Below are 19,794 nucleotides of genomic sequence, written 5' to 3'. Positions count from 1 at the left end.
TATTTAAAATAATAGGAGATTTATTAAATTATAATAAATTTATATAGTCACTTATCCTAACAATTATTTTGAAAAGAGAGAGAGAGAGAGAGAGAGAGAGAGAGAAAAGGATTTTATTTTTTGGCTTTCTAATCACAAAAAATCCCGTCCTGCAAAAAAGGATTTTATTTTTTGTCTGTGCTTCCTAGACTTCCTCTCTCTTTTTCAACTTTCCCTTCATCCTTTTCCCAAATTCCCCAAATTCTTCTAAGTTCTCTCATTTTCACCAACTACGTCAAGCTCTAAAAGAGCAAATGAGTAGTCAATTATACTTAAAAAGCTACTAAAACTAACTTTTTTCAAATAGAACAAAAACTGGGGCCAAATTAATTATTTGTCAATTATGGTTGTAACATGTGTGATGCGAAAAGTTTCAATTCAGACAATAAATTTTAGCAACTCACATTTATTATTTTTTACTTTTTCAAGTTGAAAAAATAACGAACATTCTCATTCTAGGCTCTATGAAGGTTTTCATCGGTGAAGGCCTTGCAGTAGGACTTAAGTTCAAAAATACTCCTAGCAGGAATCCAACAAATCTGGTCATTCCTAGCTCTATCAATTTTATGGGAATAGAGAAGGCCAAGAAAATATTGTAAAATCTCCATCTACCAATCATGGACCGATCTGGTGAAGAGAATGTCCCAGTAAATAACTCCATTAGTGTACCTCATAAGTGTCCTTATTTAGGGCAATTCAAAACGGTGCCAGAAAGGCCCTCTTAAGGATCACCCAGGGATCAAGCCAAAAGCGAATATGAGAAACACAACCCACCTCAAACTTGATGAGTTTAGAAAACCTCTAACATTCATTCTAAATTTTTTTTTTTTTTGATAAGTAAGATGTTTATTGATATCAAAAAATGAAACACCCTAGTACACAGGGAGTGTACAAGGGTTAAACAATCAAGAACAAAAATTACAAGAATCTAAGAAATCAAGAAAAGATAAAAATGATTGGTTCCGCAAAGCAGTCAACCAATCTCTAAGGGTTCTAAAGAAAAATAGCTTCAAGTCTGAAATTGATCTCTCTTTATCTTCAAAGCACCTGCTATTTCTCTCTCTCCAAAGACACCACAATAAGCAATGTGGAACAATCATCCATATATGCCCATTTCGATGACAACCAAATCTGCCTTGCCAACATGCTAATAGCCCCACTACAGATTGTGGCATCACCCAGCTAACTCCAAACAATCCAAACACCATTGCCCACATATCCATTGCAACCGAACAATGGAGAAAAAGATTATCAACCGATTCATCATTGCACTTGCACATGTAACACCAATCCAATATCCAAATCTTCCTTTTTCGTAAATTGTCAATCGTTAAGCACTTCCCAAAAGCAACAGTCCAAACAAAGAATGCAACTCGAGAAGGAATTTTCTGTTTCCAAATACACTTCCAAGGAAAGCAACAATCATTAGAGCCCACTAAGAGACTATAATAATCCTTAACCAGAAAACCCTTCTCTCTATCAAGTTTCCAGCACATCTTATCCTCACCAAATCCTTTCACCGAAGCACCATAAATGGTATCCATAAAACCAGCCAATGCCTCTGATTCTCGAGCATGCACACCCCTAAAGAAACTTACATTCCAAAAGAGGACTCCATTATCAAGCTTCATAAGCTCAGCCACACTAGCCTCCTTGTCTCTGCAAAATCTATACAATTCCAGATAACTGACTGCAAGGGAAGTCTCACCACACCAATGGTCTTGCCAGAATTTCACTCTTGACCCATCCCCAACACCATATAGAATGTGGCAAGAAAAAGAAGGTCATCCCTGACGAATATTTTTCCACAAACTCACACCATATGGACCATTAACAGGCCTAGTACACCAGCCACCCCCTTCACAGCCATATTTCACCTTTATCACTTGCCTCCAAAAGGCAGTCCTCTCCATCCCAAATCTCCATAGCCACTTTCCAAGCAAAGCTTCATTAAAAAGTCTTATCTTCCTTATCCCAAGGCCCCCCGAAGCAATGGGACTGCATACAGTAGCCCAATTAACTAAATGGAATTTTGGTTCATCTCCAATGCCAGCCCATAAGAAATTTCTCTGTAGTTTCTCAATTCGGTTAGCCACAGCAACAGGAATAGGGAATAGAGATAGGAAATAAGTAGGTAAATTAGATAGAGTGCTTTTAATTAAAGTGACTCTACCTCCCTTGGATAAGTATAGACGTTTCCATCCTGCTAATCTCCGTTCTATCTTTTCCAGAATTGGGTTCTAGATTGCCTTATCCTTGCATTTAGCTCCTAAAGGAAGACCCAAATACTTCATTGAAAGAGTACCTTGTTTACAGCCAAGAACAGTCAACAATAAGTCCAAATTATGCACCATACCAACAGGAACCAACTCTGACTTGCCCAAATTAATCTTTAGGCTAGAAACCACCTCGAACCAAATGAGGATCATACGGAGAAACAGAACCTGGTCCAACTTAGCACCACAAAAAATCAAAGTATCGTCTGCAAAGAGAAGGTGAGACACCACCAATGATCTTCCCTCTACACAACTCACACTAAAGCCTGACATGTGACCATCATAGGCAGCCTTTTCCAACATCCTCCCAAGGGCTTCCATGACCAATACAAATAACAAAGGGGATAATGGGTCACCTTGTCGTAACCCCCTGGAACTCTCAAAAAACCCACAAGGAGAGCCATTTATCAAAATAGAGAAACGAACTGTAGATATACAAAAGAAAATCCACTGGCGCCATTTAGCAGAGAAACCACCCTTTTCTAACAACTGCATAAGAAATCTCTGGTTTACATGATCAAAGGCCTTCTCAACGTCTAATTTGCAAAGTAGTCCTGGAAAATCAGATTTCAATCTACTGTCAAGGCTCTCATTAGCAATAAGTACAGGGTCAAGAATCTGCCTATTTCTCACAAAAGCATTTTGTGAGGTTGAAATTATATCTTCCATGACTGTACGAAGCCTATTGGCTAAGACCTTAGCAATGGTTTTATAAACCCCCCCCCCCCCAACAAGACTAATGGGGCAAAAATCCTTAACTTCAATTGCTGCATTTTTTTTAGGGATGAGAGTGATGAATGTTGCATTCAAACTCTTCTCGAACTGACCTTTAACATAAAAATGATTAAAAACAGCCATAAGATCAGGTTTGAGAATTCCCCAACAAGCTTGAAAGAAAGCTATAGGAAACCCATCTGGACCAGGCAATTTGTCACCATTAAAATTCTTTATGACCTCAAAAATTTCTGCCTCATCAAAGGGTCTATCTAACCAATCTACATTATCACCGGATATCCTTGGAAATACCAATACTTCTGGAAGAGGTCTATCAACTTGCTCCTCAGAGTATAGTTTCTTATAGAATTGAGTAATACAATTAGCAATCATGCCTTGATCAGAAGACAAATTTCCATCTACCATAAGGCTCTCAATGCCATTATTTCTTCTATGGGAATTAGCCATTCTATGGAAAAATTTGGTATTTGCGTCCCCCTCCCTCAAGTGCAACATCCTAGACTTCTGCCTCCAACTAATCTCTTCTAAGAGAGTGAGCTTTTCAATATCCGTACGGAGATTAGTTTGTTCTAACTTTTCCTCAACTGTTAAAGGTTGAATCTCTTCTCTAACTTCCAAATCATTCAATTTGTTCCATAGATGCTGTTTCTTAATAGTGACATTACCAAACTCCTCTTCGTTCCACTTTTTTAGATCCAATTTCAAAGCTGCCAACTTCTTAGCTAGTATAAAACTTGGATTGCCTTGGAACAAGTAAGATGCCCACCAAGCCTTCACTTTGTCAACAAAATTCTCCAGCTTCAACCACATATTCTCAAAATGAAAAGGGGTTTTACCTCTCCGATGACTTCCCCCCTCCAACAAAATTGGAAAATGATCTGAAAGTACTCTTGAAAGCCTTTTTTGGGAGAACAAAGTGAAGTGATCTGCCAAAAGTGGAGAGAAAAGTAATCGGTCTATTCTAGAAGCGGAGGAAGTATTGGACCAAGTATGAAGGCCCCCATCCATAGCTATATCCATCAACCCATGGAGAGAGATAAAATCTAAAAACTCATACATAGCCCGAGTACAGCTTGCAGCCCCTAATCTTTCCGAAGGGAAGCGGATTATATTGAAGTCGCCTCCTAGACACCATGGCACATCCCACCAACTAATTAGCCCTGCCAACTCCTCCCACATTTTCATCCGCCTCTTATTTAAATTAGGCCCATAGACACCTGTAAACGCCCACTCAAATTGATCCCCAACATTTTAAATTTACACGAAACAGAAAAATGCCCCACTGCTTCCTCTACTTTTTCCACGACCCTTCGATCCCACATCAAAACAATACCCCCAGAAGCACCTTCAGAACCCAGGTAAAGCCAATCTACATATGGGCAACCCCATATACTTCAAACAATTCCTCTAGTGATCCACTCAAGTTTGGTCTCCTGCAAACATACTATATCAGCCCTCCATGAACGCAATAAATTACGAATCTAAAGCCTCTTCTCAACCCCATTCAATCCTCTGACATTCCAAGAAATTATCTTCAACTTCATTTAGAAACAGATAGTGCCCGCACCCTACTAGTACCATTCCGCCTAGAAGAAGTAGAACCATAATTAATTGAACTGAATAGACCTTTTAGCTCTCTGATACCTCTCACTCCTGAACTCTTCAATTCACGTGCTTTAATCTCCAAAGCAGCCCTACGTTGCAATTCAGCCTCAACAGCTAGCAAGAAATTTGTTGCTTGATTTTCTAAACCTTTTAATGATACGCCCAGGATGTTATCAAACCCATTGAATTTACTTTGAAACCAGTCAGAGTAAGATTCCTTCTTTACTGGACTCTCCAGACCCACAATTTCCTATCCTTCCATGCCCAATGGTAGAGAAAAGGCCAACGGTTCCACCGCTATAGGTGACAAACCCCTTTCGTTAGGTAACTCAGCAACCTCCGAATATGTGTCCGAAACCCAGTCCTCCACAAGTACTTCATCCCCTTCACACTGAGCTGATGACACCTCCAAAGAGTCAGAACACTTCAATGGAACCAAAGCCAACTGTTTTTGCACTTCTAGAACCTTTGTGACTTCACTCGGTGGCAGAGAAATTTGTATCGGAACCGCCACTCTCCTTCCGTCTCTCAATTCAAGCACCCACTGGTCTGAATTCCCCCATTTCTTGATAACATTGCCGGAATGCTCCTAAAGTAACAATCGGATGTCTCGCTGCAAATTATCTTCGCCATCAGAGGTGGTTGCTTGCTCATCGGCCTCATCGGAGCCAAGAGACTCAGTATCGGCCCCGTCGGAGCCAAGAATCCCAATATCGGCATCAATATCGGCGTCATCGGTGAGCTTCAATGACTGGGCTATTGTCGGAGAGCTACAAGGATCGACTTGAGGGTGAGTCGGCTTCGCAACCACTGCGTTACTACTTCGGGGATCTTGCTCATAATTTACCGAGACCGATGGTAAAGAACTCCCACAGTTTTGAGTCTCGCCAGTTGATAAAGAACGAAAATGGGTTTGTATCGGTTTGGGCCGCCAAACTAGTATGGGTTTGGGCTTGGGCTTTGGTTTGAAGGGAGCTATAGGCTTAATTAAAGGTTTGGGCTTTACAACCTCCTGAACATTGGACCACTGAACCTTCCATCTACCATCCGGCCCACACTCCAATCTCATGGAAATCTCCAGCGATACAGCTCTGCCAGCGATATCTTGAATTTCAAACGAAAATTTAGCCTCAGACCTCGCATGTTCTTTTTCGGCATTCAATTCACGAGTATCATGGGTAAGATTGCGCAAGTTTTTTGTGTTTGAATTTTGAAAATTTGACATTAATGACTTTCCTTTCTTGCTACCACCATCCCCTCTCCGATCAGTCTCTGCCGTTGCCATCAAGAGAGACTTGGACTTCTCCACTGTCTGTTTCAAGTTCCGAGATCATAAAAAATCTGCCATGGGAATTGGAACCTAATTGCAAGATAAATACTTTGTCACCCTCTCTAAAGGTTCGTGCAAAATTTCCAGTAGTTACATTAGACATGAGATCCTCCACAATAGTTAGCAAACGTTTTGCACCCTCTTTGCCCATGAAAACTGATCGGAGAGAATCTCGATTTCTCTCAAAATGCGTAACATATAATAAGTTCCTCCCTCCTCAACAGAGAACTCAAAGGTCTTGGACTCAACAAAAAAGAAAATGGAACCTCCCATATCAACAGAGTAAAAACCACAATTTTGTGACTAATCCGAGGTAGCCAGGCCTCAAATCATTGACAGTTTACCATACCTCTCATAGTTAACAAACTGATTTATTGACCTATAGAAACATACAATAGTATCTCCAATGAGGAGGATTTTCAAAAACAAAGTTTTCCTCTAAAGTATATCAAGTTGATTAAGGATATGTGTTGTGGAGCTATAACTAGTGTGTGAAAAAATGGAGGCATTACAAATGAGTTTCCTATGACTATAGGTTTGTATTAAGGATCAACATTAAGTCTTCTAATTATGTTTCCGCAAAGACAGACCACAGGGTTCAGCTTTGACTCTCTCTCTCTCTCTCTCTCTCTCTCTCTCTCTCTCTCTATATATATATATATATATAGTAAATACTTTTTTTTTATTGATATCAAAAAATGGACACCCTAGTACACATGGAGTGTACAAGGAGTCAACAAAAATTACAAGAATCAAGAAAATCAAGAAAGGAGGAGAATGATTGGTTTCAAAGTAGTCAACGAATCTAAAAAAGTTCTAAAGAAAAAAAGCTTGAGGTAAAGTTCTAAAGTAAATACTTGATTAAGAGTAGCATAAATATAACTACCCAAGTACACGGGATGACAGGAAGTGTACATAGGGCATACGTACAGTACCAACTGAATGAAGATTTTAGAAAAACAGGAAATAAAAACTATTACGTGAGTGTTTGGATTGCATTGAAATTTCAGTGTGTCTGCATTTTGCGTTTTACCCAGTGAGTCCTGTGCACTGTCCACGGGACTTGCAAGTACGGAATTTGGCAAAATCAACTTTAAAGCTGGGTCCCATGACACTATTCACACATTTAAAATTTATTTTACTATAATATTTTCAATTTTCAGCAATAAACGGTATCCAAACAGACCCTATAAATGATAAATGTAGACCTAGAGAATTTAGCAATAAATCTTTCAACTTCGCCACTCTTGACTCCTACCCATAAACTCCTTTCTCTCGATAAACACCACATGAGACACCAGGAAATCGCATTCTAAGCCCCTTGCTACTTCTCCCACCAAACCTCCCCCTCCAAGAAGACAACATTTCATGTACCATTTTTTTCCCTTTTTTTTGGTTCACTATGTGTGCAACAATCAATCACAAACAATATCAAATACTTCTGGTCACACCAAAATAATAATAAAAATAAGGACAACAACAACAATAATATCAAATACTAATGTATAACAGCCACAACCACAAAAGGATCACATAAATCTGGAGCGAAAATTATGGTTTTAACAATACTAACAGGCCAACTGCAACCAGTAAAAGCATGACAAGGGTTTCAATTCATCCATACTTGTGATGACATCACTTATTATACACAGCACCATCCTCTAAGTAAGATACCACATTTGCTCCATCAAGTAAAGCGAGGCTCTCCATGTAAGCAGCTAAATCTAAACGAAAATCAACTTGATTACTAATCTCCTTCTCATGTAGAGTTTCAGGGTCAATTAAAACAGACTTATGGTTCCTCCCTAATTCACTGTTGGTAGAGACCAGCCAAGACAATTTTTGAACTAAAAGTAAACCATAGTTGGTGAAAGTACGAATGAAATTGGAAGGATTTTCTATTGGAAGAACACAGAGTTTATTCCAGGAATCAAGCACACCATACTCCGTCATCACCCAAATGGAGCATAGTGTGCTATATGGTTGTGCACCAATTCCATATTTAATCAAAGCCAGTTTCCCCTTGAATGATGCAAGACCTTCCTTAATACATTTTCCTTCTTCATCAGGCAGATCTAACTCTTTGAATTTCTCACTATTGACATCAAGCGACAAAATCATATCAGTACAACGCCTCTTTGTCTTTTGCCCTCCTTCTCCTCCTTCTATCTTTGTTATCATCCAATGCAAATGTCCACTCACAAATGGGAATGTCAAAGTAAAATTAAATTTGGGCATCCATGAGATTCCAAGTTCAACTCTTTTCCATGAATCCGAACTTAATGAGTACACCTGAACCTCAGAGGGAGACATAGGTTTGGGATCAATCCATGAAATCCTGACAACCTTGTAATCATTATTTTGGGAATCATGCCCAAACCCGAGTGCGACAGTAGGTAACTGGGGCAAGCAAGCATCGGGCAACCTCTTAAATTTTCTAATATTGGGGTTCCACAAGTACACATCCATAGTTGCAAATGTCCAATAATCAGCGACACACAATATGCCATTACATGAACCCCCTAATTGCAAATATCCATATTGCAAAGTGAATGGAATTCTAAACTCTGATATTGTTTCAAACGTGCGGTCGGAAGCGACAGTACAGATTTGACTTAAAGAAGGAGAACGAGGCATGTGTATGACATAACCATGACCATCATGGTTGTTGTTGTTGTTGTTGTTGTTGTTGTAGCACAACAAGTGGGTGGAGATGAAATTGGGGTTAGTGATAAAAGAGTACCAGGTTTGGCAAACGCACCTGAATCTTAGGAGGGATTTCATTGGCAATCTTGTTAATATTTCCAACACGATTTCGTCTGGGAGTGGGAAATCATCATCTTGCTTCGTCCTACGTCGGAGAATCATCGGTGGTCGGGCTTCTTTCCTTTGGGACATTTTCTAGAGAGTGGGAGAGATACCGCGTTTGTGTGTTGTGTTGGCTTGTTTTGTGAGCAATGTTTGGGTTAACGACTTAACGTTGGTCTATTGATGAAGCTTATTGAAATATGTTTGAAAAAAAAAGTAGGTATCAAATTGACGGGAAAAATGGGCATTTCTTACTAATTTACAAATTATGCAACAAAAAATTTATGTTTTGAAACTATTTAGCAAAAATGCTCTTATTTTTTAAATTCGATTTTAACAAAATCGAGTTACAGGTGAAACTCGATATTAGCAATGTCAAGTTTTATACATATTTTGCCATTTAATTTTTTTTTTTTTGAAAATTTAAGTGAAACTTGGCATTACAAATGTTGAGTTCCACTTAAAAATATTCATATAACTCATATAACTTAATTTTGAGGATATTGAATTTTACACATAATTTGATTTCAAAAATAAAGACATTTTGCTAAATAGTTCCAAAACAGGGTATTTTGCAGCATAGTTTGTAAATTAGGGCAAATCCCTATTTTCTCCCAAATTGACACCCAAAAAAGAAAAAAAAAATTTTGAGGTGCAAAAACATATTCAAGCATCCCCACCTAAGGGAGAATCTACACCTTTCAACCAACCTACTTTTAAATAGAAAAAACAATTAATAAAAATAATCTATACAAAATAAACCATTACAATTACTAGTTGAAGAGTTTTTAATTTTTTATAATAAGACCAAACTATTCCATAACATCAATCTATTAAGATATTGAAATCAACCACATTAATCCATACTTGTATTGTTCATAGTCTTGTTCCACGGTTAATCACCTCCAGTCCTCCACCATGTCCACCAATCCCACAAAAATTGTTGGTTTGACATCCTATGTTAATCAAGAAATCAACAATCTAATTAATCTCTAATAAATACCATTAAAAGTATTAGCATTAGACATTCTAAAAAAATAATATTTTAACATTCAAAAAGTTGGTTTATTTATTTTAAGATATCACTTTACAATTCACCCTATATCACATATTCTATTCTTTTATCATTTTATTTAAATATTTTTTTTCTATTCTTTCCTTCTTTTTTTATTATTTCTTTTTGGTTCCCAAGTCCTAACGTCACACAAGAGAGAGCAAAAAAAAATTTTCTTACCAATAAAGGTCAGAAATAGTTACAAAATATCTGGATGAATCCAGCCGTGATGTCCTGAAATATTGGCTGCTAGATAAGCTATACAATAAACCGAGCTCAAAATGGCTCTGGGAACACAAAAAGCTTTACAGACAAGACCCTGCTGTTGTAAAGCTATAAGATCTGCAATCATAGTCTTTTCCTGCCATCTAGTAGAACATTTTGAGTTACAAGCCTGAAGCCCTGAACTATACGACTGTTTCTGCACAGAAACAAAATTTTGAAGTATCCCAAACTCTTAGCTTTTAAGGCTGCCTCAACAAGTGCTTCCTGTGTTGCTGCACTAGTAGTTGCTGCTTCACAATTGGCACCACCTGAGAAAGTGGCAAGTCCTTGAAGGTTGATGGCTTCGTAGGCAAGGGCAATTCTTCAGTCCTTTTCCTAAATCCAGCTACTTTGATGATCACAAGGTCCTCCAAGATCCTGGTTAGCAGAATGAGGTTGTACAGATTTAAGAGAGAACAAATTGAATGTAGAAAAATTTAAATACTAATAACATACTTATCTGTACATGCTATTGCTGGAATATTCCTGTAGCTAATGCCAAATTTATTTGGCATTTGACACATCTCATGAAAGTGATTTTTTGTGTTTAGTGTGCTAAATGCTAAAAATTTAGCATTTAGCACATTTAATAAGGAAAAATACATGTCTAGTAGGCATACAGTTAGTGTTAAGATTCTTAACCCCACCAACCAAAGTCTTGCTTGGTTTAGGCAAGTACTAAGAAACAATATGTTTAAATTGTTACAACTTTAATTATAGGTTTTGAAATGTAATTTACAGAGTGTCATTGAACCACAAGATTCTTAACTCCAAATCTTCATGTTTTAAATTTTTTGCACTAGTGTATATTAGGAACTGTTTTTGAACAAATGAAAAATGCATGTCAAGTAGGCATACAATCATATGATATTCATATTAGGGATTTTAGAAAGCTTTTTGGGAGGAAAAACATTCACCAAATCCTCTATATGATGGCTAAATGTTTGAAGAACATCTGTTGAATTTAATTGTGATGCAGCAATTGTAGAAAAACGAATGTGCATAATTTTTTTTAGCATGGGAGTTGATTGATGAATGTGTACTAGCCAGAATTAGCAGAACCTGATTGTCTTAGAACTTCATTCCATTTCCCTTGTGCGTGTGTTCTTTTCTTTCTCAAAAAGCAAAAAATGTTGTTAAATTGGCCATACTCAGCACCTACAAGTATGCATTGGGTCACCTTTTTTTTGTTTTTGTTTGAGCCGAGCATTGGGGTCACTTTGATACATATATGCTAACACAACACTTACTCTCAGTAGACTTCTTATATGGTTGACCACAGTAACACTCAATCCAAAAACAAAACTGTCTTCGTAACATTAGCAATGTTGCAGAACTCTTGGATTCACCACAACTTATGAAATAAGCCATCTGATACTGTAATACATGTAAAGGCTGACACAAGACAAAGTGTGTGGAATATCTCATATATGTTGGGAACAAAGGAAGCACTCATGCATGTTTCACGCTCAACAACTGACGCTGATATTCTCTTCAAATTTCTATAATAAAAAAATACCTTCCATATGTGCAAAACAGAAAATTCCTGACTTACCCAAAACAAAAGAAAAAACAAAAATCTTTCCTTGCATTTTGAGTCTGATATGCAACTAGGCTTCCATCTAAAGTCAATTCAGTCCTGATCTTAAGATATTGCACTTGCAAGGTATGTGGGTGTTCCCTACCATCTGATAATGTTAACCACTTGGAGATGGAGGCAATTTCCCTATGATTTAACCAATGCATGGCACATCAGAACTTGGTAGCATAAAAATTCACTTCCTAAATTAGTTGGCAATTTGGCATATATCAATCAAAAACAAAATGGCAAAGGTAGCTAGATTCATAAGACTGTTCCCATATCAGATGAAATTTAATTCCAGCAAAAGAAATCAAATTGTGTGATTCCCTTTGCAAACAGCAATTCTCTATGCAGTAATGACGTTTAAAGTTTGCAATAATTAACAGTGATAATTGATATGTGATTTATCCATTTAATAGACTACTGCACATCAAGATGAAATTTTGCAGCTCTCTCCAAGAACCAACATATCAATTTAAAATAGACAATGGATGGCAGCACATCAAGATACAAATTCAGATTACCGCTCCTAAAATCCAGATAAGAAGGGCAATGAACGCATTGAAAAAAAAAAAAAAAAAAGACAAAAAAACAAAAAACTCCATCACAGACAATATATTGTCCCACATGAGGAATCACATTAAAAAAGAGAGGAAAAAAAAACAAAACAAAAACAAAAGAGATAGATGGGAAAACTAAAAAGACAATACAAGCCTCTTCATTTCTTTAACCTATTCTGCTTTCTAGAAGCATAAAGAATGAAGCAAACACATTTAGGTGCAATCATACCAAAAATACCTGCCAGCTAGTAGAGCACAGGCATGAAAAATCCCTTGTTGCTTATTATTTTTGTCATTTTCAACATATCCAGTCATCCCATAACCCAACCAATTTTATTCTCCCCCTATCTCTCCTGCCATTACTTTTTTATTATTAAGTTGTAGAGATATTACTTAGTTCTTTTTACCACTACAACACAGACACACAAGTTGGGAAGGTCATGTTGGCCAATTATGGTTTTATTTGTCCACTGTGTGCAACAACCATCCACAAACAAACATCAAAAATAAATATAATATATAACAGCCATAACCATAAAAGGATCATATAAATCCAGGCCACAAGTATGGTTTTAACAATCCTAACATGCCTATTGCTTCAAGTAAAAGCATGACAAGGATTTCAATTCATCCATACCTGTAATGACATCACTTCTTATACACATAGCACCATCCTTTTAGTAAGATGCAACGTTTGTTCCATCTAGAAAAGCAAGGCTCTCCATGTAAGTAGCTTCATCAAAACCATATTTAGCTTGAGTGCTAATCTCCTTCTCATGTAGAGTTTCGAGGTCAATTAAAACAGACTTATCTTTGCTCTCTAATTCACTGTTGGTGGATACCGGCCTGGAGCTGTTTCGAATAAGTAAACCATCCTTGGTGAAACCAATTAAATCAGTTAGATTTTCAATTGATAGAACACAAAGTTTATTCCAGGAATCAATCACACCATACTCCCTCATCACCCAAATGGAGCATAGCGTAATATGTGGTTGGGTACCACTTCCAAATTTAATCAAAGCCAGTTTCCCCTTGTATGATATAACGCATTTCGTAATACAAATTCCTTCATCATCAAGAAGTGGTAGCTCTTTGAATTTCTCACTATTGACATCAAATGACAAAATCGTAGAAGTATCATGCTTCTCTTGCCCACCTGCTTCTTCTATCATTTCTATCATCCAATGCAAATGTCCACTCACAAATGGGAATGTCAAAGCACAATTAAATTTGTGGGACACAACGTTGGGTCTCCAGGAGATTCCAAGTTCAACTCTTTTCCATGAATCCGAACTTAATGAGTACACCTCAACCTCAGGGGGAGGCTTAGACTTGGCAAAAGTCTGCGGAATCCCGACAACCTTGAAATCATTATTCTAGGAATCAAACCCAATTCCGAGTGTCATAATAAATAACTGGCCATTGGGCAACCTCTTAAATTTTCTAATACTGGGGTTCCACAAGTAAACAACATTAGACCACGATCTAGAACTAGTGAAACACAGCATGCCATTACATGAACCCACAAAATGGGGAAACCCAGATTGAAAAGTGAAGGGAACTCTAAACTCGGATATGGTTTCAAAGGTGCGGTCGCATATGAGAGTACAGACTTGATCGCTAGAATGTGAAGAACCAGGTAAAGAAGAAGGTAGGAGTACGGGAATATGCCTAGGAATGTGTATGACATAACCATGATGGTGATGGTGATGGTGATGATGATTTTGATTAAGGAGGTGGGTAGTGATGAATTTGGGGTTGGCAATGGAAGAGTACCAGGGTTTGCAAACGCACCTGAATCTTAGGAGAGATTTCACGGGTAGATTTGCTAAAATGTCCAACACGATTTCTTCGGGGAGATCATCATCATGCTTCTTCCTACGTCGCAAGATCGCTCCTCGTTCTTCTTTCCTTTGGGACATTTTCCAAAGGAATAGACGGAGAGTGTGTGTTTTAAACAGTGAGCAAACACACCTGTCTTTTTCTTTTTTTTTTTGGAAATCGAATGAATCAAATAAATACAAGGTTTATTGTGTTTATCTCAAAAAATATATATGGAAGATGTTTATACTGGTACCCTTTTTGTATTTTTATGCCGAATTTTATAAACATACTTTTATTAAAAGATATTAGGAGTCATTTTGAACTATTTGCTTTATTAGTTTTTTTTTTTGGGGGGGGGGGGGGGTAAATTGAAGATTATATTAAATCTAAGGAATAAAAGGTTCAAAACAACACCTAGTTAAGTACATTCCAGCAAAATCAAAATCAACAAAGATTGTCGTCCTCCCATCCTGACAAGCCCATCGGCACATCTGTTAGGTTTTCTATAGCAGTGCTTAAATCTGACTTGGGGAATCCTCTTGGCCAGCTGCCTGCAATCATCAACAATAGGCGAAATAATCTTGTTAGTTTGTGTGGGGTTACTCAGAACATCACAAACAGCTTTAGCATCCAATTTAATCTCTACAGCCTGGAAATTTCTCTCTACACACAACGCCAGTCCATCCCAAATAGCCCATAACTCAGCCATGAAACTAGCGGCGATGCCAATGTGTCTGGAGAAGCCAAGAATCTATGCTCCCTCATCATTACAGAAAATACCACCACCTCCTGCCAACCCCAGATTACCCAAGGAAAAACCATCCGTGTTAAGCTTTATCCATCCCTTGGAGGTAGAAGAATTCCCTAGCTCTTTGGAATATCTCAACGCGAAGATCTTGGGGAAAAAGTTTGTTGTGAAAAACAACTGCATTTCTTTTTAACCAAATGCTCCAAACAGCAAATAAAAATATGGAATTCCAAAATGGTTGGTTCCCTGTTTTACCAGCCATTGTTTTAGCATTAGCAGTAAGCCAGCTTGACAGATCACCAGCAAAGAAGGCATTATCATTGCTATTGATGCCTAAATTTCGCCACACCAGCTTGATCACCTCACAGTCACGAAGGATATGGATTACTGTCTCTGTTTCTTGTTTACAAATTGGGCAAGCTTTATTAGATTTTGAATTTTAATAAACTGTTTTTCGTTTTACGCAATTCGTAGAAGAATGAATCGAATTGTATCCATCCATATATTTTCCATATTATATGTGTGCTATATTTTACTAAATGTTTACTATATCATGCGTGACACATTAGTTTTTATGAATTGAACGAAGTCATTTCCTAGATATGCTTAATTCCTCCTATGTGTGTGCCATATTTTACTAACTATGGTGCCATTTAAGAATTTAAATAAATGTCATGCGTGACACATTAGTTTTTATGAGTTGTCTAATTGTTTTAAAATCAATTTATTGTGAACTACCCACATGTTCCAAAGAGCCAAAATAAATGAAAAGAGCCAAGGAAGAGCATATATGATGCGTAATTATGTTAGAATGACATCAGACAAAAGAATTGAGAGAAGCTTGGAGGTAATTACTTCATACCAAATGAGCTAGTCATTATTCATCTTTTTTCCCCCGTATTTACCATGTAAAGAGGATGGCTCGATAATGTCTTCTTCTATCATTTATATATTTCACATATTATTTTTAACCCCTATTTTTTTCCTTCCATATAACAAGTGAGATAGGGAGATTGCACCCATATTTTTCGTTATGCGAGAATCAATAGGATCATTTTTTTTGAGAAATAATTACAATATGCTGCTAATCCCGCAGCTCAAACCCTTTCCCCCCTAAACTCCCAAGCACTTTGTGCATGAGGAGGTGCCAATTCAGCTACAAGGCCTTTGACAGAATCAATAGGATCATTGAATCACAAGATTCTTGCACCTAATATTCTTGTTAAAAATTGTCTGCCCTAGACTCCTAGTGTACATTTGGAAATGTATTTCAACTTACTTGGGCTCTTCATTTTTGTTTTTCTTTTTTCCTTAACTGAAAAGGCTACCAAAAAAAACACACCACCACCAACAACAATTAAGTAGGCCTACAGTCATATTCATATGATATGAAGGCTTTCAAATTTAACTGTGCTTCAACAGTTTCTATGACAATCAAATGTTTGAAGAGCACCTGTCACACTTATGTATGTTTGGGATGGACAGAGATGCAGGGATCTCCCTGATCCGTGCATACCCCTCCATCCAAACATAGTATTAATTGTGACGCAGCAGTTGGGGAAAAACAAACCTGCATAACTGTGGTGGTCAAGAATGCAGATGAGCAGCTGAATGAAGCATGTGATAGGATTCTTTCCTATTTCCAAACCAGAAGAACAGCCAAGACCCTCTTTTTGACCCCAGGTACTTCATACACTTGGATTATTCAAAGCTAAAAAGATTCTTTCAAATTATTAACAATTAGTTAATTTTAAAACGAGCCCCCCAACTAAGCTTCACCTGCCAACGGCTACAAGTATGCATTGAGGCAATTGATCCATGTAACAACAAAATATAAATGCAACATTCACAAATCACAACGTTGCAAACTCTAGGAATCACCACAACAATTTTAGGCCATTTGATACACCAATACGTAGGCAATCAGCAATTTCAATACATTGAAATGCTGACACAAGACAAAGTCTGGATTATAACATACATGTAGGGAACAAAGGAAGCACTTATGCTAGTTTCATGCTCAACAATTAACAGAGAGATTCTCTTCAAATTACTATTAAAAAAAATCCTTTCCATATGTGCAAAACAGAAGAACAAATGAAGTTTCCATGCATTTAAGTCTGACATGCCACTAGGCAATCATCTAAACTCAAGTCAGTCCTGATCTTAATACTGCACTTGCAAGGTAAGTGGGTGTTTAGTGCAATGCAATACAACAATGGGAATGCCTCCTTGTTTCCTAAACCATTTCCTTTTTTCTTTTCTTTTCTTTTTTTTCCCATTTTTTTATTATTTAATTTCGCTCTATCTCTTTTGTCATTTCTTTTTCTTTTTTCTATTTTGGCGGGAAAAAGAAGAAGAAGAAGCTGCAGAGCTCTACTGAGTTCTTTTTATCACTACAACAGAGACACACAAGCAAAAAAAGGTTATGTTGACCAATTACGGTTTCATTTGTTGATTGAGTGCAACAATCATTGACAAACAATATCAAATTCTAATATACAACAGCCCCAACCACATAAGGATAATATAGTCCAGGGAAAAAAATATGGTTTCAACAATGTTACCATGCCTACTGCAATAAGTAAAAGCAAGAGGGGTTTCAATTCATCCATACCTGTAATGACATCACTTCTTATACCACATAGCACCATCTTCTTAGTGAAATACCACATTTGCGCCATCAAGTAAAGCAAGGCTCTCCATGTAAGTAGCTACATCGAAACGATAATTAACTTGAATACTAATCTCATTCTCATGTAGAGTTTCGGGGTCAATTAAAACAGACTTATATTTCCTCTCTAATTCATAGTTGGTGGAGACCAGCCGGGGCATGTTTTGAATTAGAAGTATGCCATAGTTGGTGAAACCAGTGAAATCAATAAAATCATCTACTGGTAGAACACAAAGTTTATTCCAGGAATCAAGCACACCATACTCCTTCATCACCCAAATGGAGCATAGCATGCTATGTGGCTGTACACCATATCCAAATTTAATCAAAGCCAGTTTCCCCTTGAATGATGTAACACATTTCGTCACAATAAAACTTCCTTCATCATCAGGCAGTGGTAGCTCTACCACTTTGAATTTCTCACTATTGACATCAAATGACAAAATCATAGAAGTAAAGCGCCCCTCTTGCGCACCTCCTTCTTCTATCATTTCTATCATCCAATGCAAATGTCCACTAACAAATGGGAATGCCAAAATACCATTAAAACTGAAGGAAAAAGCATTGGGTGTCCACGAGTTTCCAAGTCCAACTCTTTTCCATGAATCCGAACTTAATGAGTAGACCTCAACCTCACGGGCAAGCACATCTTTGACACGAGTCTGTGAAATCCTGACAACCTTGTAGTCATTATTCAGGGAATCATACCCAAATCCGAGTACCAATGTACGTAACTGGGTCAAGCAAGTATCTGGCAACCTCTTAAATTTTCTAATACTGGGGTTCCACAAGTATACATCTTTAGACTTTGAAGTGATGAAATCAGTGAAACATAATATGCCATTACAAGAACCCACTAAACCGGGATACCCAGATTGAAAAGTGAAGGGAATTCTAAACTCGGATATGGTTTCAAAGGTGCGGTCCAAAGCGAGCGTACAGACTTGAAGGTTAGAACGAGGAGGAGGATGATAAAATGGAAATGGAATAATCTTGGGCTTGTGTATGACATAATGATGATGATGATGATTGTGATTAAGGTGGGTGGAGATGAAATTTGGGTCAGAGATAAAAGAGTACCAGGATTTGCAAACGCACCTGAATCTTAGGACTGATTTCACTGGTAACCTTGCTAGGATTTCCAACACGATTTCGTCTGGGAGATGATTGTTCGTTCTACATAGGAGGATCGTCGCTGATTGTGCTTCTTTACCTCGGGACATCATCTTGTAACGGAAGAGAGCCTGTGTGTTCTGTTTTTTTTAGCAAACCCTTTCACTCTTTCGTTTACACTGTTTCATTTATCAAAGGAAAAGTTTAGGAACACATGGGGCATATTTAATAGGCTAACTCTTACTTACATCTTTACGTTTTAAACAACATTATATATATTTTTACATATTTTTTTATTTACATATATTTTAAAAAACTACAAACAACATTACTTAAATTTTTCTACCAAACACTCTTATAATTTTTCATGACTTCTTGTCATAACTGTGATGTAACAGAGTGCGGTTGGTAAAGAAAAAATAGTAGATCGATATGTAACTGATAGTTAACCACTCACAATCTATCACGTTAGAATTGTGGAATAATTTGTGGTCCTAGAACTACTCTTTATTAAAATGTGTACATTTTTAAAATATAATTTTTTTTATGTCAATTGTGGTTTTTTTTTTTTTTTTGATAACTTCAAAAATAATAGAAGTAAATGAGTATAAGAGGATATTTTACTTTTCTTTTTCCATGCTTAGTGTAAAGAAAAAAAAAAGTGAAGGAAAAGAAAGATATAAAAGTTGAAAAATGAAAAGAAAGAAAAATTTATAATTGGTTGATATTTTTGATATTTGATATTTGAGTAAATCTTTTTTAGTTGATGTGGTTTTTTTTTTTTTTTCTTTTCCCAAGCTGTTTACATGAAATTGTTTGTTATAATTAAGCTAATAAATAAATGTTTCATTAGCTACACCAACGTTTTTTATTAGTTGATGACAGTAATAATATCATTGAAACATGTTTAAAAACAATAGCTACCAAATTGACAACCAACAAAAAAAAAATATTTAGGCGAAATAGCATATGCTTTATCCCCTTTAAGAGAGAATGTACACCTTTCTATTCATACATTTTATTTAGCTTACTTTTAAATAATAATAAAAAAATCAATAAAAACAATCTATACCAAAAAAAAGCCGTTACAATTACTAGATGAAGAGTTTATTTTATTGTTGGTTTGATATCCTATGTTAATCAAGAAATTGACAATCTAATAACCTAATTAATCTTTAATAA

The 19,794-nt window shown here is 36.9% G+C and overlaps 2 protein-coding genes and 1 pseudogene across 2 annotated transcripts; all 3 read right to left on the bottom strand.

The window, feature by feature from the left end:
• Positions 1 to 7,616: 7,616 nt before the first annotated feature.
• Positions 7,617 to 8,928, bottom strand: LOC142619603 (F-box/kelch-repeat protein At3g23880-like). Its single transcript, XM_075792763.1, has one exon. The coding sequence runs from the start codon at positions 8,881 to 8,883 to the stop codon at positions 7,621 to 7,623; it is 1,263 nt and encodes a 420-aa protein (XP_075648878.1). The 5' UTR covers positions 8,884 to 8,928; the 3' UTR covers positions 7,617 to 7,620.
• Positions 8,929 to 10,024: 1,096 nt separating this feature from the next.
• LOC142619604 (F-box/kelch-repeat protein At3g23880-like) lies at positions 10,025 to 14,175 on the bottom strand (annotated as a pseudogene).
• Positions 14,176 to 14,426: 251 nt separating this feature from the next.
• On the bottom strand, positions 14,427 to 18,786 carry LOC142619605 (F-box/kelch-repeat protein At3g23880-like). The gene is made up of 2 exons (XM_075792764.1): positions 17,443 to 18,786; positions 14,427 to 14,628 (listed from the first exon to the last, which is right to left on the bottom strand). Exon 1 carries the CDS (start codon positions 18,723 to 18,725, stop codon positions 17,484 to 17,486), a length of 1,242 nt encoding a protein of 413 aa, XP_075648879.1. The 5' UTR covers positions 18,726 to 18,786; the 3' UTR covers positions 14,427 to 14,628; positions 17,443 to 17,483.
• Between the last annotated feature and the right edge of the window lie 1,008 nt (positions 18,787 to 19,794).

The sequence above is a fragment of the Castanea sativa genome, chromosome 12 (assembly GCF_040712315.1).
Source record: "Castanea sativa cultivar Marrone di Chiusa Pesio chromosome 12, ASM4071231v1".
Lineage (NCBI taxonomy): Eukaryota > Viridiplantae > Streptophyta > Magnoliopsida > Fagales > Fagaceae > Castanea > Castanea sativa.
This window is presented reverse-complemented; position numbering and strand designations above follow the sequence as displayed.

What these genes read in the sequence shown, in the direction of transcription:
- LOC142619605 (XM_075792764.1), bottom strand. Translation starts at nt 18,725, where the DNA reads ATGATGTCCCGAGGTAAAGAAGCACAATCAGCGACGATCCTCCTATGT.
- LOC142619603 (XM_075792763.1), bottom strand. Translation starts at nt 8,883, where the DNA reads ATGTCCCAAAGGAAAGAAGCCCGACCACCGATGATTCTCCGACGTAGG.